The sequence below is a fragment of the Amia ocellicauda genome, chromosome 9 (assembly GCF_036373705.1).
Source record: "Amia ocellicauda isolate fAmiCal2 chromosome 9, fAmiCal2.hap1, whole genome shotgun sequence".
Taxonomy (NCBI): domain Eukaryota; kingdom Metazoa; phylum Chordata; class Actinopteri; order Amiiformes; family Amiidae; genus Amia; species Amia ocellicauda.
Window position 1 is genome coordinate 26,312,794 of NC_089858.1, and position 27,062 is coordinate 26,339,855.

Consider the following 27,062-nt stretch of genomic DNA (forward strand, 5'->3'; position numbering starts at 1 on the left):
ATTTGTACGCCTTTCTGTGTTTGCGGTCTTCAAACTGAACTAAGCATTCTTGCCAAGTCCATGCTATTGAACATTTCATATTGTTTTTAATAAAGAGATTTAAGGAAAATGTTAATTTCTATACTTTGTCGCTGAGGCTTAAAACAGACTTTAGGGATAGGGATTGGAGAAAGATTTCAGGTCAGCCATAAACCAGGAAAACGTTTGCAGATCTGGCAGTGATTTCTGTCGGTTTTCAGAAATCCATTACTCTGTAAATTAACCCCCTTCTCCAAAACAAATGTGCTGTTTATTATATTTATAACAATTAACTCAACGGAATAAATACATTCATCAAAAGTTTCTATAATTTACAGGAAGTCTGGCACTTCATACAGGGAGTCGTCACAGTTGGGCTGGAGACGGTGAGACAGGGCAGCGGTCACCTCAGGGTCCAGGTCTCTACATACATCCTCCAGCTGCAAAACAGCAATTCACAGCCCTTAGCCTCAATGGCACACCTGCAATCCATTATTTTACATTCACTCTTCCCTAATGGAGTCTTCCTCTAGGATCAGTTTCCCACATTAAATCAGTGTTAATACAAAAAATAAGAAAATGAATGTAAAATAGCACACCTGTCTCCCGTACAAAAAGCAGCTCTGTGGACTCAGCGAAATAGCCTGGAGAACAAACTGCTGAGCTCGAGGCAGAATCTGTAGAGGATCAACCTATAAATCAGAGAAGGATATGTGAGACTTATACACTCATACATTGCTTTTCAATACAGAAAGCCTTTTGTTCTGCAGGTGTAGCAAAAACAACCACAAAAAAACACAAACACAAAACTATCCTCGAGTAATCCGTGAAAAGCCTAGAATTCAAATGCAAGCAAAAATTTGAGGCCAGTCAGAGTGAGATTAAAGGATCTCTACGGTCTTGGAGAGAGTAGACCTAACTTTCTGAGCTGCCTCTCCCTTGTGACTGGTCACACTAGACACTCCTCGGCCCTTCACCTGCTCAGGCGTGTGCTTCGCTTGAGTCGGAGTGCTGGCCGTGCCGTCCAGGAACAGCCTGGCCAGGCCGCTGTACATCTCCAGGGCGGTTCTCAGGAAGTCCGGGGCTTTGACTACACAGGTGAGCAGCGTGTGATCCAGGCTGGGGACAAGACTGAGAGGTGGGCATCGTTAAGCAGCCATGTCTACACTGGCAACAAATTTGACATTTTACTCAATACACGCAAATGTGACTAACCTGTAAAAAGCAAGAGGCATCAACCTGATGTGCGTGTCAGATATCATTTTGTAAATACTCTGATATGGGCCTTGGTCTTGGGGGACAAAACAAGAAAAATAATGAGAAATAATACGATGTATGGAGGGAAATCATGAACAGAACAATAGCATTCAATTTTTTTTTTTGTAGTGTAGTACGTTTAAATTAGTCCAGTAGCAATGACCCAGGATAGAACTGTTCTGATCAACTAGCACAACTCAAAGCCAGTGTCATATGATGGCAAGCTCTCTTCACGTGATGTATATACAATGCTACATGTCTATATAAAGAAGGCAATCATCTTCCCTCTATTGTGTTACCTGTGCTTTGTCCATGGAAAAGAGCCAGCCATTGGCCAGAGTCTTTGAAGCATTTCAGGATGTCTGCACAGCGCTGCATGGCACGGAGGGGATCCACAGCCTGCATTGCCACAAAAACACTGCGGTTAGTGGAGAGAGTGCGGCTCACTTTTAAACTCTCCCTCTCAAATGTGGGACCAACCTTCTATTCTCCAAGAAGGGCTTTAAATATAGACTGCTTTCAATAGATTATGGGATTAGTGCCGATACACTTTGATGTTTTCCACATTGTAACGCAAGTCTGTCAGTGTGCTGTCTGTCATTATCGGTGGTGCTGGCTGTACAGAGGTGTGTATCCATCTCCCCACCCTGGTCACGCTTGTCACAACACAAAGCGACTGGCACAGACCACAGCCTCACATGAAACACAGGTCACACCTTGGGCTGGATCTTGACCGAGATGAGGTCCACCAGAGAGAAGAAGAGAAGAAAAAGCAGCACCTGAAATATAATGCACAGTGAGGGTGACCACCTCAACCACATGAATTTCCCCAAACATCAGTGATTTTCCAGTCTTCCACACTTTTATATTGTTACTGACATGAAATAAACAGAAGGAAGGGGACAAGGTCTTTAGAAATGGTCACGAGCCTCAACACCACAAGGATAATAGCAGATAATCAGTGGTAGAAGGTGACTGAGGTCCTGCACAGTTTTGCAGGGAAGTTAAGAATTGAGTCTGATGAGCTGCGGGGTTAGCACACTCGAGGGGTTAGCCCTCACCTGCTCCCCGTGTTCCTCCATCTCGCCCAGCACCGCCCTGACGTCCCTGCCTGCTGGCTGCCTCTCCAGGGCCCAGTGTAGGCAGGCTGCTAGGACCAGGGGCGAGTCCGAGGGCGGAGGAGCTGCTGCCTCACACAGCGCACTGCAACACAGAGCATACACTCACTGACGTTTAACGGAACAGTGTCACGAGGCTAAGACGCATGTAGGAGCACATGATCTATTTCAGTGATGGTCTGTCTGGTCGTGGGGCTCTACGGGATCTTGTGGAATTTGTTCTGCTTTGCAATCGATATAATAATCTAATTAATCCAAGCTGCTGTTTCCTTTCCATTCCGCGCAAACATAAAAGCGGTTTGTTTTACCTGCTGGCCCATGAGTAGCAGTCTGCGATACTTTGCAGCTCCTCTGGCAGGGGCTCCTCACACAGCCTCCCCCACTGGGCCCACAGCACAGCCTGCAGCCTGGGCCACCAGAACTGACACAAGCACACACAGCGGTTAGACCTGGGGAAAGCGCACACCCACCGACAACTGCAGCTAAACAACACGGAGCAGGGAGCGATGTTCCGGGTTAGTGTTCTTACCGCAGCCGACGTGATGGCAAGAGGACAGTGCAACAGGCAGTCGGAGAGCACCTCACTCACAGCGGCACGAGGGTGGGCACAGTCGAGGCTGGCACTCAGTACACCCTACAGGGGAGAGAGGGGAGGTGGCTCAAGGGTGGAGAAAAACGTAGGCCAGCATTCATTTGAACCTTTGAAAAAAAAAAAAAAAAACTTACCCGGAAGAAATGTGCAGTGAGCTCACAGGGGAGCACACACCCTCTGGCACAGCTGTTTCCCTGGGGAACGGACAGAAGGAGAAAGCAAGAAAACAAATTGTACTCAAGAAAAAATACGAACACTTTGCAAAAGAAGGATACGCTGGAGAAACCTTTGAGAAATGATGTACCTGCTGCCCGTTCACAAACTCAAAGAACGGCTCACAGTTCAGGGTAGCCATCCGGCCCTTGTGACGAGCTCGGACAAGCACAGCGGGAGGGAGGGAGGTAATAATCCTGAGGAATGAAGAAAGTCAACATATAATAAGGAATAGCCAATAGAAAAGTATCTGCCTATCTGTTATTCAAATTCAGTTCAATACTAAACCACTTAAAAAGAAGAGCGATGAAGGAGTATGGGTAACTCCACCTGACCTCAGTCCGATTTCCTGCGGGGAGGAACATGACACTCCTCAGAAGAAAGTGGATGCGCACAGGGACAGAAATGCCCTCGTCTAAACCCATCTGCACTGAATCAGGTGGACGTACTGACGTACCCTGTGTTCGCAAGGTCAGTGCGGTGCTGATGACGGCCTGTGTGTTTGGGCGCTGGCCTTGTTACCTGGTGAGGATGAAGAGCTCCTGCTGTTGGGCCAGCTGACCGCTCAGGCTCTCTCTGTCGGGAATCGTGGCCAGCCTCTCAGAAATCACGCGGAACAGGAAGTGGTCCTCATCGCGCATGACCCCCAAAGCCAGTCTTTTTGAGCGCATCAGCTCCATGTCATACACCATTTCCTGCAGAACCGTCCAGAGACGCCGCCTCGTTAGGATCACAGGCTGCTTAAACAGCGCAGCTTAGATCTTGACGGGAGCAGATGCGTTTACGAATCCCGACAACACTGATCTAGCCAAACAAAGGATCTCATAGACTCTTTAAAAATGTATTTACCTGGAGTCTAGTAAGGATATCCGTGTAACATGTGCCAGAAAATTTGCTCGGCTCCAATCCTTCAGAATGGCCGTCTGGCCCTATTGATCTGTAATTCAGAACGAAAAATAACTAAAGGAGCATTCAGTGTTCGACATCCCACATATCAGCTCTCTAAGAACAAGAAACACATTTAGCAGTACAAATGTGCCATCTCAGTGTAAACAGATCCTCCATGCCAAAAGGAAGCGACTGCAGTCCAATACTAACAAACCAGTTTTCGTTGTTATATAATAATGCTTTTTCATGTATCACTTAGCTAAGGTATTCTACGCACCAGGAGTAAAGTTACCAGGCTTAGATTGTGTGCAATCATTTACAGGTGTGTTTTCTGCACTGTTCAGAGAAGATTAATGATAAAAGAATGGTGTTTATTCTGGGGAGGAGGATTTTAGACCTATTATCCATCAGTAGAGACCATTTTGCTTTAACTTGCATTATTGCATCGTCCCAGTGGAGGTTTGGAGCAGTAACACATTTAGATTAAATGTTAGAGGGGGTAAGAAATGTGTGTGCAAATGAGATTGTGAGGAAGGCAAACCTGAAGAGACTGACTCTATAAATGTACCTTATGCTGTGGTCCACTATTGCGTTCATGATGGCCACACATGCTCTCTCCAGGTCTCCAGCACAGCCCCCCGCAGCCAGAGGGGCTGGGAGGTACTGCTGGTAACACACCCACTGCTGGTACTCCTGTCTGATAGATGACATTGGGGGAAACTGACAGTCAGTGAGCTGCCCACTACCCAGACATTACATCTATCTTACAGACACACATGAAATCAGAAATAAAATACACATCTACAGAGTAACACAATTTTAAACTATTTTTATAACCTGCCAAAATGGACAGAAGTTTTCCCCCAATTAGTTTATATTTTAAAATACCTTTTTAAAGGGTTAACATTCAGAATGTGGGTCCTTTACTGCCATACAAAACATACCTTTGACAGTTATTATAAAGATAAACTCCTTGCAATACCTCTCGGCGTCGGATAGTGTGTCTGTGCTCCTCTGGACGTCCAGCTCAGCCACCAGCCAGTCTTGAAAAGTCAGCTAAAGAGAATTCAAATTAAACTGAATTTCAGTTGCTTCAATTACCCTTATGATTAAAATGTGTATTGTGTTCTGGGCCTGGGGAGCAAATCTGTACAGTCTGTAGATCTGAAAACATTTTGAGCAGGGTAATGACTGAGAAACTGTTTTCCTCTTCACATCTTAGCTAAAACAAACAAGGAAGTGAAATGAATGTAATGATTATCGTTTCCTGGTTATGGAGGGGGGTTAATCAAGAGTCAGTTAAGAAAGCCTCTCAGACCTGGAGATCTGGCAGCTGCTGAAGTTTCTGGAAGTTGGGGTGTTTCCATAGGGCCAGGGCAGAGCTCTTCCAGGAGGAGCAGGGATCCCTCAGCACAGCCCACACACTCTCCTCTCCCTCCCCCAGTGTCCCCGTCCGCATCTCTGCAGCCAGCCGGGGAACCAGGTATAGTAGCTACAGGACAGAGGCCGGACCCCATCACTACTCTACATGGGCAGTCAATCGCTAGGTTTACAAAACTCATTTGTTAGTCTAGTGTTCTTGGCCTTAATCTTTCAGGAGATAAAATAACAGCATCAAGGCAGACCATATGTTTTGGTCGTCATCCACTTATTTGCTTCAGTCTGGTACAGCAATGCTTGCCACCCCCACACAACAGCGAGACCAGCCTGTTCCCGTACAATAAACAAATCTTTCAATCAAATGTCAGATTCTGTACCTTCCTGAAGAGCCCCTTAGGCACGTAGGCTTGGATGTCCTCGACAGATGAAGAAGCACATCTGCACAGCCCATAGGAGACAGCTGCTATGCAAAACCTAATTTGGTAAAAAAAAGGTTTGGGAAAAAATAAATAAATTGTCAACCGGTCTTTGGAGAACTGTCACCATGAGCAGCATCAGCTCTTTCCCAGCAGCACCCAGTAGAGCCGAACAACAGGGTCTAATGCTTTACACAGCCCACTGCTATAGGTGACAAGATGCTTTGAAAGTGTCATGTAAGTTAGCAAGGTCCCTCACCTCAAGCAGAAGGTCATGGTCTCCTCAGTGTTGCACAGCAGAGAGCCACTCACCGCCTCAGCAAAGGGACACAAGCGAGGGCTGAGGGAGCCCAAATCCACCAGGGGAGCCACAGCCTGGGACTCATGGAGATGAACCACAAACGCAGACAGTCCCAAGACATGCCCTGCACTCAGGGAGGAGCCCTGCACAGACAGCATGATTACACATCTCAGCCAGGGAGAAAACAAATCACGGACTTTGCAGGACATTCAAGCGCTGCAGAAGATTTTATACTCTAATCTGCAAACGGAAAACTTACATGGGAATGAGAAACCAGAAAATTAATCTGTAATTTAGCTGCAGCTCATAAGGATAATGAAATCAGCAGCTAGATGACTTGACTGAAGGAATCAAATAAAGTGGCAAAAGACTATTTGTGTAGGATTTTTTTTCCCACAGCCAACAGACAAATGTCTCATTAGCTTTCTACTTTATTCCCCACAGTCATGACAGGCTGACGAGATTCAGGCCCTTAAATAAAAACAGTCGAGACAGAACCCAGGACGTATTTGTCAGGCTTAAACATCTGAGACATCAATCTCTACAGGCAACCTCCCACTGTGGGAGTAGGTGTAAAGCTTCGTAAACAAAACGGTGACTGCATTAAGCAGGTTTTAAAAAATGAGCAAAACTGTGACTCAGAGGATCAAACTTTTTGTTTAGAGGAATACAAATAATTGTGTCTCCCCCACTCCCCGCCCCCATATGCAGTTGAATGAAGGGAAGACAGTGGGTGAATCAAGTAAAACAACAACAACAATCTGATACAACACCACAACATTATATATGATACTGTATTATATTATTTAAATAACACATTTTGAAAGTACTACATTAAAATATTATAATTTTGTGCAATTATCCAGACTTCAAAGATCACCATGGCCCACACTTACAGGATTAGGCTGAAATCTACATTTTTGTGCAGTTTCTTCTTTCATGTAAAATTTAGAAAATGGGATTTCAAATCTGCTTACTAGCTTTCCCACCGTAAATAAACCATTTCAGAAAGAAACACACCTTACCAAAGATTAAAACATTCCCAATCTTCAGTCAAAAATATGAAAGTTTGTCATCTGACTGTTTTTGCTTTTTAAGATGAAAAAGTAGATGTATAACACATCGCTGTATATATATGTATAACACTGTGCAATACCTGGTGGCATAACAGATTCCAAAGTCTGGTCAGAAGGCTTTGCAGAAGCTGTCTATGCCCATAAAGCATCTTCACAAATAGAGAAGCCCAGTTTCCTTGGCTGCAATTCAGGATTAGAAGAGAAGGACAACCTTCATTACAAAAGCTGAAGATCAGAAAGTGTTTAACTCTAATCTGTACACTGTACAAACTAAAAACATTAAAGAAAAATCATAAGATAAAGAGACTACATTTGTGACTGGGATTTTCCGAGAAATATTGATATTTCCTATAATACCTTTGATGGGATTTATCAAGAAAAACAGTAGCAAGTGTACAGCCAATGAAAATGTAGCATTGGAAATACCACAGGAATGTACAACGGTAATCCATATACCCACACTGGACTTCCCTACCTTTGTGGGGGATTTTTTCTGGAGGCATCCATCAGGTTCTGGCAAAAGCTCTTCAAGATAATGTTGGTGAGCTGAGAAAGGAATAAATGGGTATCAGCACAATTATAGCACAAAATTAACACAAAAATACTGTAACACTGCCACAACTACTAGATGTCTCATGTGTGCATTGATTCAGAGTAGCTTGGCTTGGCTTTCCTGGTTCAACATTACAAAAATATTGACAGTTTTGAATGTTCAGCTACTTATGATCACAATCAGGCAAGTTCTCATAGCTTTAACCTCTTGTGTGTGTGTGTGTGTGTGTGTGTGTGTGTGTGTACATTTCTCTCCTGTTCAAGCAGTGATAATGAGCTTATCTTTGCACAATGTACAGATACCTACTTTAGTCAGCAGGGTCTCCGAGCTGGGCGCATCGACATCGAGTTTCATCGCCGTCTCTGTGGGTAGCTCATTCGTCTCACCAAGCAAGCTCTTCAGGGTCTCGGAGAGCAGCGCCAGGTGGGCTGATACATCTTGAAGAAAGAGAACCGTTTGAAGAGGATTCAAACAGAGAAAGAAAAAACTAAATCTATAGAAATATTATCATTCCAAATCCAAATTCCCTAGGGTTCACTGTTTTCTTTTTTTCTCTTTGCAGTAAAACTGGGTCAACTGTGAATCCTTAATGCTACGACTGATATTGCTCTGCATTTGAATTGGATTAAAATAAAAAAATGCAGTTGTTGAGTCTTGCAGCACCTATCTCAATCTCGAAAGGAATTGTAGAAAAGACTCACTAGATAGTTTACAGATTACATCCTATAAAACCCATCCTAACGGATCACTGTCCCACATAACAAATGTCATAACAGAGAGGTAAAAAGGGAAGTGACTAATATACTTTTTAAAAGAAAAAGAAAAACAATACTTGCATACATAAATCAAAGCAAGGTTTTAATGACTCTTAAATGAACATCCTCACATTTTCACCAAGCCACCTACCCCCTTCCTTCACACCTCCAGACAGCAGGGACGTCATCTCCTTCAGTCTGGCCTTCAGCTCCTCCAGGGGCTCTGTGGAAAGTATCACTTCCACCTCCACATGCCCACCTACCAACACAGCAGCACAGATGCATCACTGCACTGGATACTGGGTGGTAACAGACAGTCTCTTAAAGTTTATTGATTTCTTTCACATTTCAGAAGAAGCCGGACATCTGCAACTATAAGAGCTGCAAGAGAATAAAGCCAGCCAATGGTTAGCTCAAGTCAGTTATTCAGAGCTGAACTGGATCCGAATGTAAAATACACTGGAGCTTTGAGGGTTAGGCAGGGGAAGCCTTAAATGTTTTCACAAGATCTCTTGGTCTTTCATGATGATCAAAATAATTTGTTAGACATTTAATTTGAGTACAGTTTACAATCAGGATCTCAGGAGACTGGAAGAGCTCATCTTGCCTGTCGTTCTGAACGGGCCTCCTGCTGTGAGATTTCAGGAAAGTCGATGGACCGAGAAAATTGAAAAAAAAACTACAAACCCTCTAGTTGTCTCTCCTCTTTTTGACAGCCTTGCACATAGGCAGTGTACACACTCCCTGGGATTTTATCAGCACTGAAGAAAATTAAATTAAAATGAGAGACAAAGGCATATATGAGGCTTTGAATGCACTGATATAGATCACACTAGTTTTCTCAGTGTTAAATCTTCAATGAGAACTGTCAAAAAAAAAAAAAAAAAAAAATCAATCCTAGAACAATGCATAAATAGATTAAATATATGAGTACATAGAGAAATCGGTTATGCATTTCTTCTTAGGGTACATTTACATTTGACAGTTTTCCTGACAAGATTCAAAATCAGCTGAACAAAACATTCTGTGCTGGAATATCTGATCCTGTGATCAAAGACACAATCTGAATTACAGTGAGGGAAAAAAGTATTTGATCCCCTGCTGATTTTGTACATTTGCCCACTGACAAAGAAATGATCAGTCTATAATTTTAATGGTAGGTGTATTTTAGCAGTGAGAGACAGAATAACAGCAAAACAATACAGAAAAACGCATTTCAAAAAAGTTATAAATTGATTTGCATGTTAATGAGGGAAATAAGTATTTGATCCCCTATCAATCAGCAAGATTTCTGGCTCCCAGGTGTCTTTTATACAGGTAACGAGCTGAGATTAGGAGCACTCTCTTAAAGGGAGTGCTCCTAATCTCAGCTCGTTACCTGTATAAAAGACACCTATCCACAGAAGCAATCAATCAATCAGATTCCAAACTCTCCACCATGGCCAAGACCAAAGAGCTGTCCAAGGATGTCAGGGACAAGATTGTAGACCTACACAAGGCTGGAATGGGCTACAAGACCATCACCAAGCAGCTTGGTGAGAAGGTGACAACAGTTGTTGCGATTATTCGCAAATGGAAGAAACACAAAATAACTGTCAGTCTCCCTCGGTCTGGGACTCCATGCAAGATCTCACCTCGTGGAGTTTCAATGATCATGAGAACGGTGAGGAATCAGCCCAGAACTACACAGGAGGATCTTGTTAATGATCTCAAGGCAGCTGGGACCATAGTCACCAAGAAAACAATTGGTAACACACTACGCCGTGAAGGACTGAAATCCTGCAGCGCCCGCAAGGTCCCCCTGCTCAAGAAAGCACATGTACAGGCCCGTCTGAAGTTTGCCAATGAACATCTGAATGATTCAGAGGAGAACTGGGTGAAAGTGTTGTGGTCAGATGAGACCAAAATCAAGCTCTTTGGCATCAACTCAATTCGCCGTGTTTGGAGGAGGAGGAATGACCCCAAGAACACCATCCCCACCATCAAACATGGAGGTGGAAACATTATGCTTTGGAGGTGTTTTTCTGCTAAGGGGACAGGACAACTGCACCGCATCAAAGGGACGATGGACGGGGCCATGTACCGTCTAATCTTGGGTGAGAACCTCCTTCCCTCAGCCAGGGCAATGAAAATGGGTCGTGGATGGGTATTCCAGCATGACAATGACCCAAAAAACACAGCTAAGGCAACAAAGGAGTGGCTCAAGAAGAAGCACATTAAGGTCCTGGAGTGGCCTAGCCAGTCTCCACACCTTAATCCCATAGAAAATCTGTGGAGGGAGCTGAAGGTTCGAGTTGCCAAACGTCAGCCTCGAAACCTTAATGACTTGGAGAGGATCTGCAAAGAGCACTGGGACAAAATCCCTCCTGAGATGTGTGCAAACCTGGTGGCCAACTACAAGAAACGTCCGACATCTGCGATTGCCAACAAGGGTTTTGCCACCAAGTACTAAGTCGAAGGGGTCAAATACTTATTTCCCTCATTAACATGCAAATCAATTTATAACTTTTTTGAAATGTGTTTTTCTGGATTTTTTTTTTGTTATTCTGTCTCTCACTGTTAAAATACACCTACTATTAAAATTATAGACTGATCATTTCTTTGTCAGTGGGCAAACGTACAAAATCAGCGGGGGATCAAATACTTTTTTCCCCTCACTGTATAGCTCTACAGGGAGCACAAAGCCAAACTATAATATGTGGGTTGCATGCTGTAAAGCACAGTAATTTAGCTTCACTAAACACAAGTCCAAGAATAATATTTAGTTCAATTTGAATTGAATGATTACACATCCTCTCATCAGAACAAGACTGTTAGGAACATCTGTAGGCATGATAAAGCTTTCAACTTTCATGTTTTTCTTTTCATATAAAGAATACTGTACATATGTGCTTTGATCGATCATACAACACAAGTTTTCCAGAGCTCAGGCATTTTCCAAACCCAGTCTGTCAGAATTGCTTGATATTCAGTGTCTTCTAATGCGTTTCCACTGATTAAAAATAAAAAATCCAATCAGAGGCCAAATAGCTGATGCTGCAGAGACAGACGCCTTACTTTCTGAGGGATTCGATGAAAGACATCCGAGGGTCTGGTTTGCTAGGTAGCTGGAAGACAGTAAAAACAAGACAGCTTAAAAAATGAATATATCCTAAATGGCTTTTTTAGAGAATGGAGGTCTTCCCAGCCAAAATAAGACCTCAAAGGCCTAATCTGAGAGGAAATCAGAAGCTAAGCAAAGCTGGACTCAATCAGTGCTTGAGAGGGACATGATGGAAAATCTCAGACTGCTATAGGATATTCCGAAGCCCTTTTTATGAATTGTCTGTTTCCAGTGTAGTATATGTAATTAGAGGAGAATCCAATCGATCCGAACAGCTAATACAAAAATTGGCATACTGGCATGGGTTTGTTTTACTTATGCAGTATACTCTGTATAAGATAATACTGAATAAACTCATGAATGATTCTTCCCAATACCTTTGCTGATTTATTCTTCTTCATATATATTGTTCAGAAGTTATTAAGAAAGACACTTTTTGTCTCTCATGTGCATTACCTGTTAAACTAGTAGTGTGTAACTAACTGTTAAGACAGTTTTGAATATCATACTGAAGCAAATGTCAGAACAGTAAAAAGGAACAAAAGAACATCTTTATGGATGTTTGACTTTATTAAATCTGGATTATAATACAAAATACTTACCAAGCGTGGAGTCAGCAAGGCTGGCAGAAACCTAGACATGAAATACGGTCTTCTAAAAATACTGAAAAGAAGTAGGAGCAAACAGAAGTGTCAGTCAGAGGTGCTTCTTAACAGTAGATTGGGAAACCTGATATAACAAACAAAAACAAAAAAATGGCCAAAATGAAAAACTAAACATGGCATACAAGATATCTCTGAAATTCGTCATCTGTTCTCATCCTGTTATATTTTAAAGTTGCTGTTTCAATATAGTTGCAAACAATGACCAGTGTGAATGAAGAGTAGAAGTGTGAGGGAAATGTGAATCGGTTTTCGTTGATAAATAAACAACATTGGTACCTTGCTTCCATTACATTGGCGGGGATCCTGCCCGTCTTCTCAAACAGAGAGACAGCTTTCTCCACATCCTGTTGGGCCTGACACTGGGGCTGTAAACAGCAGTGGTGACAGCGGCTGTACATCATCTTCAGATTATAGATGGATACTCGTAACAGATTGCTCAGATCATCCCCAGGTGCTTGGTATTCTGATCTGTACTCACTGCATTGACTATAATTTGTGTTTAATATGTTTACCCTTCACTGAGCGAGTGCCCAGATACAGGATAATCATGTTAGTGTTGCACCATGATTTGTAGCTGTCAAGCTTTACAGATTAGTTATACAGATATACAGAGCCTACCTCAATTAAAATGCCAAAACAGGACAGATTTATTTTCCATATTTTTGAACAACATCTCACTCTCAGCCCTGATGCCAGAGTTCAGAAAGATGCAAAAGAATCAAAACAGCATTATTCTGATCACCTGGTATAATTTAGAGAGCTATACACCATACAGGTCCTTGGGGGTATTTCTAACCTGTGCTGGTGCTCCTGTTCCTGACAGATCTTCATAAAGGCCCATCTCTTCTATAGAGACCTGTGACAGAAAGAAGGAAAGGTCGAAAGAAAAAGACAACAAAACAGTAAGCCAGCCTCCAGGAAAAGACAAACTTTTCAAAAGAAAAGCTTTTAAAGCAGTTTAATCAGTCAAAGTCAAAGCAGTCAATCATCTAAACACTGCCAGCTTACCTTGAGGTCGGCCAGTCTGGTCTTGGCCAGGGACACGTACTCCAAGAGGAAGGGACGATACTTTGTGAGAACGTAGGGAGGATGAAGCACATGTACCTGAGAAACAAAAATGTCAATGAAAGAAGGAAGGAAACTCACAATACCAATAGGTGGCACTAATGACAAAATAAAAATTATATGAGTGGGATGGGTATTAAGAAACTATTGTAGGCATTGTGTGCTGCTTTTTGTTGCACAGTCTTAACAATCACTGAACAAAGCTTGAATACCAGGATTGTGGCAGCCAACCAATACAGAAGGATACAGTTCAGCTACATTCCCAATCAGGGTCAGGGGCATTTCTAGTGAGTTGTGTGGCACCAGAAACAATGTGTACAGCGAGCTATTTCTTTAGAGTAACACCTCTGAAATGCCAAAAGCTTAGTGAATGTAAGTAACCCCTCACACATCCTTGGATTCTAATTCCAATGCTGCGCTTTTTTATCCCCACCAAGGTTACCCACTCACGCTGGTAATAAAAAGCTGCAGTTTGTCACCTTCAAGTACTGCGGCGGTTCGAACGGCACCAGGTCCGACAGGAACTTGAGCAGAAACACCAGGGATTTTTTACTGTTTCCATGGTAACTGCTGGCATTCCCAAAGGAAAGCTAGGGAGAGGAAACCACAAGATTAATTCAAGAGTCAATCCTGAACACGTGATCAGACCACACATTTTCTTTTTGGACAGATCGCCACATCCCTTTTTTTAATATTGGTCTCTTCTGTACTCTGTGCTGATCTTGCTGTCAGCTTCTACCCTGCAAAGACGTACATCTCTTGTTCTAAATGTCCCTGTCAGTTCTTCTCTTCATTACATCTTCATTACGCTGTCAAAAAAGGCTTTTGCTGCCCCCCCATTTACCTGTCAGTGACCATGGCAATAGAACAGCAAATCTGTCCTAACCATATATACACCCATGTATGTACTTCTCCACTTCAGGTGCTTAGTTTTTTGGTGTTTTTCTATGTTAATAAATTCCACAAATTCTTATTTTCTTACATTTTGTGCATTGTATTCAAAGATCCTGGCCATCATTCTTTATAATCTGTGGGGGTGTCATTCTAGAAACTGCAGACAAGCTCTGGGTGGCAGCACCTCCGTGGTGCTGACACTCTTGTGAAGTCATAGCAAAAAGTTGTGAAGGGAGCAGATATTCAGCCTGCCTAACACACCCACACAAGAGGCCGCTGTGCAGGGCTGGATATCTCAGTTTGATAGAATTTTCTCATTCAAAGCGTCAACTGAAATTCCAAAACACTGAAAGCAGGAGAAAATGACTATTTGGGAACACATACAGGAAACATGTAGGAAACACACAGCCTTTCTTTTCATTTGGATCGTCTGCAACTATAGGGACTTGACAGGACATACTGTACCTTGTACCATTCTGTGTAGGACATGAACACTGCCGGACCCTCCAGGGACGCTTGCCGAGCCAGGAGGAAGGCTGTGATCATGCTTTCCAGGTCATATGCTTCGAATGCATTGCTCAAGAGGCGGGTCAGCAGATCTATGGAGATGCACAGCCATGTTACAATGTGTGGGAATCACACACCCCAGGACATTAGCACTGGTAAACTTCAAACACATACACAAAACACGGCAGCTCACAACTGAAAAGTGCACACAGCGAATGGGAAAAGTGTCAAGATGCCCAAACTTCACTGATGCTTATTTGTAACCTGGACACAAATCAGACCTAGGTCTTCAAGTAGTAAAGTTTTTTTCATTCACATCGCTATGATTTCAGGTTTTTGAGGCTTTGGGAATCCAGTAGTTTTGAAACATGCTCATGATCTTTTTGAAACCCTGCCTGGATTTATTGACACTCACCATTTTGTGCCCATTCAATCTATGAATATCTTAATTTTTGCATACAGAAAAAGGTTTGTTTCTACATCGAAAACACTAATAATAATGTAACTAAATCCATCATTGTGACTTAAGAACGAAGGACCTGTATGGTGACCTTATGGGTGATATAATCAGTTTATGCAATCACCCAAGAACCTGGACTGTACTAAATAAGCCCCTGTTGGATTATGACTTGATTAGTTTGCTGATTAAAGGAGCTATCAGTCAAGCTTTGTGTGCCATGTATTCTAAGCAATCTCCTATGCTTGACTCCTGTCACAGAAAATTTAATTTAGGATTTTCACAAAACCCAGAGCATCAAAGGAAGACTTTTTGACTTCAGTGAGGAGCGTCAGCAACTGCACTACTGAGGTTTGCTTCCTTATGACTGGCTTCATCCTGTTCCCAAAGACAACAGAAATCAGGTTGCAGGCTTCTTGAGTAACTAAATGAATCAGTGAAGCAAAGATCACTTTTGTAAAACTAGGCTGCAGGTTGCAGGCAGTGCAGCAGTCTTCTGGCTTATACAGGAATTAGGATATTTATTTTACCTTTGAGGCTGTGCTGTGCCTGTGCGTGGCACACCAGCAGTGTGGACACACAGGACAGTATGTGCTGCCAGTTGACCTCATGAGTCTCCAGGACCTGCTGCAAATGGGCCATCAGCTCCTCCACACTGAACAGAACAAACAGCTGCAATAACAGCACACAGGGCTTTAGTGTTCCCACACAACATAAAAGACAGTCTCCTGATATATACTCCGTTTCATCATAACTATGCTCAAAGATAGTGGACTACCTACAGGATTTGAACCCAGGCAAAGCTGCAGAGAGTGGGGAGAGTATAAGATATGCGCAATAACTCTGCCATGAGTTGCAGCCTGTTGACCGATGCAAGAACAAATCTATTCAGAATTTTAGATACTGGATTAAACCCTCCACCCTGAATGTTTTAGGCAAAGCTGGAGAGAAAAGATAAAGGAGTACATTAGTTTGCTGCCGTCTATCTGATCCTTGTCTGCTGCTTGATTAAACTCACTCATGCTGGGTATCAAAGCCCCCTGTATCTCACTGGATGTGCAATTAGAACTGTATGGTATATCTGGAGCAAACACATTGTGCTACTATAATAATTGAGTAGTCAAGGCATTCTTTGATATCCTCTGCTATCATAAGCACATTTCACAATGCCTGGATCACATACCAAGAACCAAGTCTAGACAATCCAATTAAAATAAAAAAAAAACACAGGCTCCATTGGGTTTCAAAATGTACACCTCAGATTGTATACCCTGCACACTGAATTCAGCATGGGTTGTGAGAGTGGATGACTAATGACAATTACTTTACATCAAAAAAAGCCCCCTCACTAAGCCACAAACAAACCATAGTCTGGAGCAGTACTTGAAAGTCTGAGATTTCCCCTTCAATAATCAACTATTACAATGATAATAATTGAAAACTGAAAGACATCCATATTGATGAGCGAAAGCAGAATACACAAAGTACGTCAATGTGCACTTGCGTGTATTTATGAATGAATTTATGAACAAATAAACTGTCCCGCAATGTGACTAGTGCCAGCACTGTCCGAGCGACACTAAGACAACACTATTCAGCCCCCTTTCCCTACAAATATGTAACTTAGCATGTAACTAACATATCATATACACATACATTTGACTCTGATTTATGTTTTTCTTTTAAAGTAACAATGATAAAGGACAAGTAGAAAGAATTGCAGCTGATGAACATCATGTAAATTTCACATTAGTGACAAACAATTGCCCTGTATTGTACAGCAGCACAGGCCCTGAATGAACAAAATGCTATAACAAGGGAACTGCTGTCCTTGTGAGATGAAAAGAATCTTTCACCCCCTCACCACTCAAAACAATGCCTCAGCACCTCAGCAAGGCTAGGTTTAAATCCGCAGCTATCTGCGGCACATTGGAGAGACTAAAGAAAGGCACTGCCGCACACTGAAGGGATTAAGGCAAAGTGTTTGTTACACATTCTTCTGTGTTGCTTTATGCCAGGCCAGAGAGGACTGTTACAAATGTTGTTGATGATGATTATCCATTCAAAGAAGAATAATAAAGTATGAATGAATGAATTGAATGGTCTTCACCCCCTTACCTTCCGATACAGAGACGTCAGCAGAGGGCAGGTTTTAGCAAAACTCCACTTCCACTGCATGCCAACAGCATCAGAGACTGAAAGAGGGACGAATCAGAGCGCTTCTTTAGTTCAGTCATGCTCATATCATTAATCTCAGAACACACACCTTTTTATGGAAAATCTACATTAGATCATGAAAGTGAAAACGTATTATTTACAACATACAAGAAAGTTTTGTGGGGTAAATAAACCAAGCCCCCAGCATGAAAAATCTCTAATCCAAAGAGGCTTTTGGTCTCGTGGTTTGCAGAGAACCGATTCAAGCTTTTTCAGGTAGATGGATTTTGCAATTAAAAGGGGTTCCAAAAAATATCTTGGTTCAAAGAATACGCAGCATGCAGTTTGTCATTTTCTGTTGGCTGTCAATCTTCTGACCTTTCAACTGGGGCTTGAAAGTCAGGATCTGTGTCAGAGTGTGAAGGAAGAACTTCTGCAGACTGATGACAAATAAAGTCCCTCCATACAGACCCACATCAAATACATTTATCCTGGAACAAGAAAGCACACACACACAACTCCAACGTAACATCACATAACATCATGTGTTTAACTCACATAAAAGCTTACAGCCCTGACTGAACAATTAGAGACAAAGGCCACAGAGAAATGAACATTTCTCCAGTATGACTGACTCAGTGTGTCTTGTGCAGTGAAGGGAATAAACTGCAATGCTTACTGTAACTGTCACTCTTGAACGTCACATAATGCATGCTCAAGAAGGGTGGACTGAAAGAATAAAATGAAGGACATTGCTTCTTACAAATGTCTGCTGGTCAGTCAAACCTTCAGGCGAGACTAATCATCTTAATCTAATCAATAACAATGCCAGAAAGACAGAGCTCAACCTTGCTTGCCTGCTTGACATTTTCACAAATCACTGGGGAATCTGTTTCAATTTAGCAAGACCCCCCCACCCCCCATCATCACGGATCATACATTGTGGGGAATGATAACTACAAAAACAACTTCTGGGTATAAATGATAGCCTGACAACCATTCATCGCTCAGTTTAAAAGGCATCTGTCAAGAGTCCAAGTAATTCACACAAGACAAGCCTAATAGCAGAGGGGCGAGATGTTGATGGAGTGGATGCTCCCAGTCTAAGATGATTTATGGTACATTTCTGGTACTTTGGAAATTCACTCTTCTTGTTTTTTCTTTACGGTTTCATTGTCAATTGTCTGCCATGAAAGAAAATAAATTGTTACTTTTCTTTTTTATTGAAATAACAAATGGCTATAAGTTAACCCAAATGCCGCTAACATCATTGAAATAGGTGAGATTTCATTAGTATTATATATTTTACCATAACTTTGCTGCCTCCATTTGAGAACAATTTTCTTCTCCGCTGTTTGATACAGTATGAAGGATCACTATGAAGCAAAGATTAGAAGTTAAATTCCATTTAGTTGCAAGAATGGCATTTCCCATTTCCCAGTTTACTGCATACCAGTCAAGAGATACTCACATGAAAGCATTTCATCCAGGACAGCAAAACACACCTGTTTACAAAAACACAATAATTTACTGATACAAAGCAGTGACAACAGCAGTTCACCATGAACATTATTGCAATAAAAATGCCTTAAAGAAGGGATGTACAAGGCTATTTGACATAGCTCTAACACTGCCTGACAGCAAGGTGGTGGCTGCAAGTTCATGGTAAATTTAATTAATCTGTGACTATGACTAAATACATATTTCAGAATAGTTGAGGCACTATGTAAGGAGTTAGGCTTTCCTACCTTTATTTGCCATCTAGAATTCGTTTGTGTGTTAATGCCAACCATGCAATCAAATGTATCTTATCTTATTCAGGAATAGGAACAGGAATTGGTTTATTAGCTGAGTTTAATTTTACCTGAGGAGTCCTTTTGCTGCGAGACGTCAGAAGATCCTGCGATTCTTGAAAGGCCTTTCTTACCAACACTGACAATACATCTGTGGTGGAGATAGGGAAGAAAACATTTGTGTATGTTCCCAAAACCACAGATATATTTATTTTACAAGCACAATGCCGATTAAGTCAAAGTCACAGATTCAGAGATTGGAAGTGCCCATTCTATACTGGAAAACTGTAGCTCTGATGTTTATTCTCATTTATAAGCCTCATACAAAACAGGCCTGGAATCAATGTACTAAACAGGGGAATATGGGTAGAAATAGGCACCCAGAGGACCCTTGAAAAATCTGAATGGGAAGGAATGGTGGGAGACACAGTGGCCATGGCATTCAAATTAGGGTGGGGGAAAAATTGGATATGCATAATTGCTTTAAAAAAACAGTGTGCCTCCACTTACCAGACCGTATCTGCTGGCTGACCTCAATCTCCCCTGGCTGACCGCAGAGAACACGCAGGTCAGCACACAGCCACTCCACTGCCACAGAGCTGCTCGGACTGCTGGGATACAACACGAGCGCCGTCAGCACTGCTGAGCGAGTCAATCTGCACTAATGCTACCACAGCCCAGCTCAATAACTGCAGCCAACCACGACTGTCTGTCAGACCATGTCCTTTATCTCTTGGACACTGAGGGAGACCATTTATTAAAGCATAACTTAATCATTTATTTATTTATTTATCCTTAACAAACAATGTGTCTGAATCACAAACCACAACCAAGAGAGTTGCCATCTCAGTTGGAAATGTCCAGATCACTCTTTAATGAAGCTACACATTTCCAACAGAACAGAGCTGGTCTTTCCAAACAAACTTGTTTTTCCTTCTTTGGGTCCAAAGTTACAGAAAGAGAAAGAGATCAGCTCCGCTAAAGACATGGTTTTCCCATTACCTCTCTAGAATCTCCTCCAAAGTAACAATGTTCTCCTTGTGCAGACGCCAGACCATTTCAAGGATAGGAGGCTTCTATACCACAAAAACAAAAGCACAAGGAGCCCCTTAGTGGTGCTGAAACGGGAGACGTTGGAGTAGAACAGAAAGAAAAGGTTTTAAATGACACATCCACATTAAGTAGCCCTTCACACTATTCAGACTCTCTGAGCACTGATATGTTCTTAATGAACATCAGCAAAAAAAAACTACAAGGGAAATATTATTACAGTATTATGCTTTACAACACTAACTTTTACCCCTGCAAAGCGACTAATTGCTTACATGTTGCAAGGACACGATATACAAGCCTGCTCTTTCTCACCATTGCCTGTAAGAAGATGCACTTCAGGGACAGTTAGGAAAATGGCTTATTAGTGGAGTCTCCAAAGGGGGCATTGCAGGGCTATACAGAGCTGGGTTCATATCCACTGATCGATGGAAGACGCTGTAAAAACGCAAGTTATTGTATCTGACTGACACGAGCAGGCCAACCTGAATCTACCCTCGATCTTTACTCTATCTACTTGTACTGATATATACATCTATCTTTCCAATTCCACTGAATTCAATTAAAAGTGTAGATAAGACCATAATATGAATTGTGTACAGTCAGGAATGGAAGTCTTTAACAAGCACAAAACACACTGAGGAAAACCACTGCTAAAGGATTGGTGGTAGCAGTGCTCTGACATGACACGCAGTGACAGCACACCGCAGAATTTGTCCTGAATACGGATCACTAGCTCGGTGGCTGGATTGTTCATGGGCCTGTATACAGAAAACTCTGTAATCACACTGCAGAGACAGTAGACTAGACAGCTTTCCCCACCAGACATGTCCATGTAATCGCTAATGCAGTGTGGAATGTATTAGCCAGAAAACCTACTGTGGAGATAATCAGTAGTGCCAGGTAGCCTAATTAACTCAGAGACCCTGCAAAAACACTAGCCCAGATTCAAAAGCTGCTGAAAAATTATTCATTTCCTGACCATGGAGTTTTGAATCCCATTGTCCTTCTTGATTACAGCTCCCACTGATCCTCCCTCAGTAAATTACAGGTGTGCCCCTTGAAATATTTGCAATTATGTGAGAAAACATGAGCCATTTAACATAATTAGCAAAAAAAACATTGCTCGATGGATCTGTTTGGCATAAATAAAATTCCTTGGCACACTAGATAAACCTAGCGATTTGATTGCGGGGAAAAAAGTGACAGCTGAAAGACAGGGCTCAGAATGAGGAGGGTGGAATGAAGAACAGGCCATCTCCAGCTGAATCATTTGCGCTGGGATTTTCTCTCACCTCCGCTTTCCAAATCTCCTGACACAATAGCTGGCGACTGATTGCACCGAGAGAAAGCAGCTCCTTCGCAGACTGCAGGAGTCCGTCCATCTGATCCTGCAATTTTAACAGCACAGCTCAAGCAGTGGATAAACACCCCTGTTTTCACACCCAGCACAGTAAGTCCTCATTCCTCACAAACCTGTGATTTTTGTGACTTGCCAAAACATATTAAGCCTTGGTTTCTTAAAAATAAAGATCTACATTGTGTTCTATTTATTATGGACTGGATTTATTACCTTTCAAATCCCTTGTAAAACCTTGTAATCCAGCTGTAGAGATGACTGTTCATTCTTTGGGCTAGACCAAATCAAATCTTTGACCTAACCAAAACTGCCAAAGTACAAAGCTGTGAAGCCTTCATGGTTCCATTATTGCCAAAAGCCACAAGTTTGTCACTTGTATGTGTCACAGTTTTGATCTGGTATCGGCCTTTAACTCATTCTGTATTCAGACAAGAAATAATTTCTGGCTCTGGTTCCAGAAACCGGTCATTCTTTATCCAGCATAAACGTGTTAACAGCAAGAGAAACAGAACGCTATACTTTTTTTGCTGTGTTCAGAAGGACATGGTCAGTATATCCCTCAACTGGCGCAGACAGCTCCCACAGCCTCTCCACCACGGTCCGCACGGACAGCAAGCCCACAGGGACGCCCAGCTGCTTAGCCTGCCTCTGCAGAGCCCTGACTGGAAAAGAGCACCACAGGCTAGCTGCTGAAACCAATTTGACCAATTATTATTATTATTATTATTATTTCTTATGAAGGGCGACTTACAAAATATAAGAGCATTACAAAATTGCAATAATACAATACAGTTCAAAACATAATACAATTACAATTTCAAAATTACACAAGTGTATAGGAAAAATATACAGTAAATACATAACTACATCCTAGATTGTAATAGCTAATAAGTGCAGATGAAGTGTGAAGTCATAGTTAAGGGAGCATAGGGGAAATCACAATAAACAACACTAGCACTAGCAGTGTAAAAGCAAGAAGTATGATGACAATGTTACATAAGTGCAATTTTACAGGAGAGCTGAGCCACATAGGGGAATAAACAACTAAGTTGCAGGTACAGTCTGAACAGATGTGTCTTGAGTAATTGCCAGAAGGTGGTCAAGGACTCTGCCGTCCTGATTTCGTTCCACCATTTAGGGGCTTCTCTGTCAGCTTATCACTTCATACACTCATGATAATAAAATGTCTTGCTTATTAGATGTCAAACATGCAGTGCCAGGTGGTCACAAGCTGACAGTGGATTATTTTCCTGTTATTCTAATCTTGACTTAAATGTGATAAAGCCTACAATTCAGCATCACTTTTAACTCACTCATTGGTGGAGCACACTTCAAGGAAAGTTTAGATTTTTTACAATCCGTCAGGTAACTAATTAAGACCTTCTTCCATGGATTACAAGAGTGCAATGTGATGTTATTCAGAGTGACGTGCCTGTCTGGTGTACATCCTTACCTAAGATAGGATTTCCCATTCTTGCATGAACATGATTCTCCGGTGCTCTGTTCTTCCCCTCCTCTTCAGAGCACATCACCTTAGAAGGCTTAGGGCTAATCTGCGATAAGGCAATGCAAACACATAAGGAAACCCCTGAGTAAAAACACACTAATAGGGCAATTTACCAAGCTTTTTACTTCAGAGGAAGCTAGACTTCCCTTTTCTAAGTTGAATCGAAATACAGTTGATCTTACATTTGAGTGGAAACAATATTCTAATGGCTTCGGACCTATATTGTCTCTTGCTAGTTTTTTCAGCTTTAATATTTTACGACTAGATCAGGATCAAAGTGTATGGGATTTTGCTGTAGAGAAAAAAAAAAGTAAATAATGTATAGTATTTAACATAATGGCTTAATATAAGGTGAGTAAATTAGATAAAAAAGACTTAAATTTAAAATTACATTATTCATGTGTAACTGAAATGATATGTACTGATGAGCATTAATCAAGCACAATCATTTTTCAGCAATATTTCTGTAGGCTGCACACAGATTCCTAGTTCCTTTGACTATCATCCAGGACACACTTGATACATCATCATTGCCCTGTTTTCCATTACACCGGTGTCAAGGCAGAAAATGAAATCAAACCAAGATGAAAAAAGCTTGTCATGTAATGCAAATCTGCCCTGCTTTACACAAATGTCTCTATGAAGATTGTCTTTACGCTGCAGTGATAAACTACAGCAGAGTACTTTACAACAGAGAACCCCTCCCTACCCCCCCAACTGCACCACACAACTATTTTGATATGAATTCCTAAAAAATCACACACTGGTGCTGATGCAGCTGGATTCTCAGAACAGCAAAACACTTAAAAGATATCAGGACAGGTTAAAGATAGTTGGGGTTGGTCCCAAAGCAGCTTCAGTCATTAACAGGCTTGTTAAACAAAACGCACATAAGTTGTTTATTTATTTATAAATAGAAAACAGTAAAACTGTGCTTTAATGCTACCTTGCAAATCCACTGATGGCTTACAGTGAGGGAAAAAAGTATTTGATCCCCTGCTGATTTTGTACGTTTGCCCACTGACAAAGAAATGACCAGTCTATAATTGTAATGGTAGGTGTATTTTAACAGTGAGAGACAGAATAACAACAAAAAAATGCAGAAAAACGCATTTCAAAAAAGTTATAAATTGATTTGCATGTTAATGAGTGAAATAAGTAATCTCAGCTCGTTACCTGTATAAAAGACACCTGGGAGCCAGAAATCTTGCTGATTGATAGGGGATCAAATACTTATTTCCCTCATTAACATGCAAATCAATTTATAACTTTTTTGAAATGCGTTTTTTCTGCATTTTTTTGTTGTTATTCTGTCTCTCACTGTTAAAATACACCTACCATTAAAATTATAGACTGGTCATTTCTTTGTCAGTGGGCAAACGTACAAAATCAGCAGGGGATCAAATACTTTTTTCCCTCACTGTAATTGGATTCAGGGTTAATAAATGAGGGCAGGATTTTATTTTCTGCAATAGGTTAAACTTAAACCTCTGGACTCCTGAGCGGAGGGGTGGGGTGGGTTCAGTCCCAGGTGGGGTACACTGCTTGTGTACCCTTGACAAAGTACATTACCCAGAATGCTCCAGTCACAACCAAGTGGTATAAATGGGTAATTGTATACAAAACAATAATGTGATATATTGTAACAATTGTAAGCCACCCTTGGCATCTGCTTAGAAATAGAATAATGATAATGTTGAACTGGAGTCATTCAGGCCACCTAGTAGCATGCTTATCACGTTACCATTAGCAACATGAATGTCTACCCAGTATAACATGAACTCAAGAATGTATATTAAAAGAAAATGAAGGTTGTGCCTGCCATTAAAATTGTACTGGGAGGTGGGAAAATACCTGTTAACAAATGTAATGAGGGAATAAGCAGCTCTGAAAATAAGCTGATTTACACCACATTAGTGCTCTTTTTCTGCCAGATATCCCAGTTAATAACTGTCTTCAAGACATCTGATCTCCAGAGAGTACAAGAGCGACGGTCCCATAGAGGTGTCACAGATTTATCGAAATCAGCAGCGGTTCAAAAATAGAAGTGCCAAATTGCCATATCAAAGCCACACAATTATTTTCACAATTGAGAACTCAAAAGGAAAAATTAGGAAGCACCAGCTGCAATTGAGGCCTGTGGTATAGTGGCAAACGCACATAGGTGAAGCTGGCTGGTGGGTTTTCTGATTGGTCCGTAGCTTCCTGGCCTCCTTACCTCAACAAGCAGGTCTCTGAGATTCTGGTGATGGTTTAACAGCTGGACAGTGGCCTCCTGCAGCTCTTGTACATTTTCATACCTCGGCCTCTTCTTTCCCACACGAGCCGCTAGGAGAAGCACAGAAATCAGATCGGTAAAGGGGTTAGATTGCTAAACAGTATTATTTTTTTGTTAATCACACTTCCAGAGATCTGCAATTATCTCCAGTAATCCCCACTTAATAGAGGAGAGTATTTGTGTTTATTGTAATTCACACAAATATCTGAAGGAAAGAAAAAGGTTGAAGGAGGCCACAGAAAGATAATGACCTACTTCTTCTTGATACCTGCTTGCTATGTTCGGCATGAGTTTCTGCAGTGCTGTCAGATTAATTGCTGTTTTGCATGTTATCTTATTTTTCAAACAGACCGATACACATTCATTGCATAGAAGACTGATTCCTTTGGGGTGCCATAGCTGCAGTGTAAAGTATATTAGCCAACTGCTGGTCTAGACACCTTCGACTGGTTACTCTCTGTCCAGTCAGCTTGCAGTCACAAAACCTACAATGGTGGAAAATTGCACACTTACAGTAGAGAACTTTTTGCCTCAAAGTATGTTTATATGATTATTGTCGTCTGCCAAATCATTACAAAATAAAAATAGTAATGTACCTGATGACGCAGTATGCGGCTGCAGACACTCACCCAGTATAGCGGACAGCGTTGGCCTCGGCTTGTGCGACGAGAGTGACGGCGCTCCGGACGCAGTGGCTTCAGCTGACATGGTCACACATCTGTAATCACCTGGTCCAAATACCAAGTCTCAAGTTAAAAATCGCCTTGCAATGTCAGTGTCCCGTGTTTACTAGAAGAACTATAATTTTCCGGATGATTGCGTGCTGCGTAGACAGTACAAGGATTACAACCAGTTTTATTTTGGGGGGGTACATTGTGGTAAGTATTTTGTATTTTGTGACAGTTAAATATATCAATACATAAATGAATAAACAAATAACAGCTGCATACATCACATCAGACGAGTGCAAAAACATAACATTTGATCCAAATAAATGGGATATGCAAGTTTAAAAGTTTAAAAACTACTCGTTTCCAAAGGAACGAACACAAATAGCAGATGTATATTCACGTTCAGTTGAACACCAGTTAGAGTTTACCCTGATATAATATAATGTGTAGTTTTAATACACCTTCATTCATGAGAGAAGGAGTTTTGGTTATTTCTTATACTTGCCCGCAGTAAAATCATGGGTTTGTTTTCATGTTGATCCTAAAGCAGACAACTTCCGCGTAGCTTTCTGTCCTTCCCGCTTCCTGCTCTGATTGGCTGAGGGACTGATTTCAGCTGCTGCTGATTGGCTGCCCTCTCCCAGCGCTGTGCGCAGTGTGCGCGGAACAGCGACGTCACGCTGTGGACAGCTGCTGATATGTTATGTAGGAAAGTTTACATGATGCAACATACAATTAGACAAAATTATACCATTAGACAGCATTACTAGATTTCTAACAGTAAGTAAATCCCTCCTGAGACGAATATTAGAAGCCAGGATAGTAGTACACCTATTCATTAAACATTTTGAATAAATACCAGGAGATACGTTCTCTGTGTCGTTTTATATGACAATCAAAGTCTTATAATACAGTTTCTAGACTGTTTACATATCTATTTTGAATTATCTTATGACAGTTGTAAGTTGATGTAGAAATTCTACTTTAA

At 41.6% G+C, this 27,062-nt stretch overlaps 1 protein-coding gene across 3 annotated transcripts; it reads right to left on the reverse strand.

The window, feature by feature from the left end:
• Positions 1–202: 202 nt before the first annotated feature.
• fanca (FA complementation group A) lies at positions 203–26,658 on the reverse strand. 3 transcript variants are annotated; one of them, XM_066713912.1, is made up of 44 exons: positions 26,580–26,658; positions 26,033–26,131; positions 25,344–25,453; positions 23,072–23,171; positions 22,138–22,280; positions 21,554–21,649; positions 20,211–20,284; positions 19,719–19,819; positions 19,280–19,359; positions 18,887–18,920; positions 18,725–18,791; positions 17,794–17,906; positions 17,377–17,453; positions 15,789–15,930; positions 14,760–14,893; positions 13,880–13,990; positions 13,344–13,439; positions 13,132–13,191; positions 12,612–12,700; positions 12,273–12,333; positions 11,625–11,674; positions 9,255–9,328; positions 8,719–8,826; positions 8,119–8,249; positions 7,735–7,805; positions 7,340–7,439; positions 6,142–6,326; positions 5,844–5,940; positions 5,405–5,578; positions 5,069–5,142; positions 4,655–4,783; positions 4,048–4,135; positions 3,721–3,893; positions 3,290–3,395; positions 3,120–3,179; positions 2,923–3,027; positions 2,702–2,814; positions 2,337–2,478; positions 1,992–2,054; positions 1,575–1,674; positions 1,234–1,309; positions 996–1,149; positions 618–710; positions 203–458 (listed from the first exon to the last, which is right to left on the reverse strand). In XM_066713912.1, exons 2-44 carry the CDS (start codon positions 26,109–26,111, stop codon positions 351–353), a joined length of 4,341 nt encoding a protein of 1,446 aa, XP_066570009.1. In that variant the 5' UTR covers positions 26,112–26,131; positions 26,580–26,658; the 3' UTR covers positions 203–350. The 3 variants fall into 3 exon arrangements, with proteins under 3 accessions (XP_066570009.1, XP_066570008.1, XP_066570007.1); XM_066713911.1 differs by having other exon boundaries at positions 19,719–19,816; positions 22,138–22,307; XM_066713910.1 differs by having other exon boundaries at positions 22,138–22,307.
• Between the last annotated feature and the right edge of the window lie 404 nt (positions 26,659–27,062).

Coding starts and splice junctions, on each gene's coding strand:
- fanca (XM_066713910.1), bottom strand. CDS start 26,111: ATGTCAGCTGAAGCCACTGCGTCCGGAGCGCCGTCACTCTCGTCGCAC. Junction 5,941..6,141: donor ACCATGACCTTCTGCTTGAG/GTGAGGGACCTT, acceptor TTACCAAATTAG/GTTTTGCATAGCAGCTGTCT. Junction 4,136..4,654: donor ATAGTGGACCACAGCATAAG/GTACATTTATAG, acceptor TCTGAATTACAG/ATCAATAGGGCCAGACGGCC.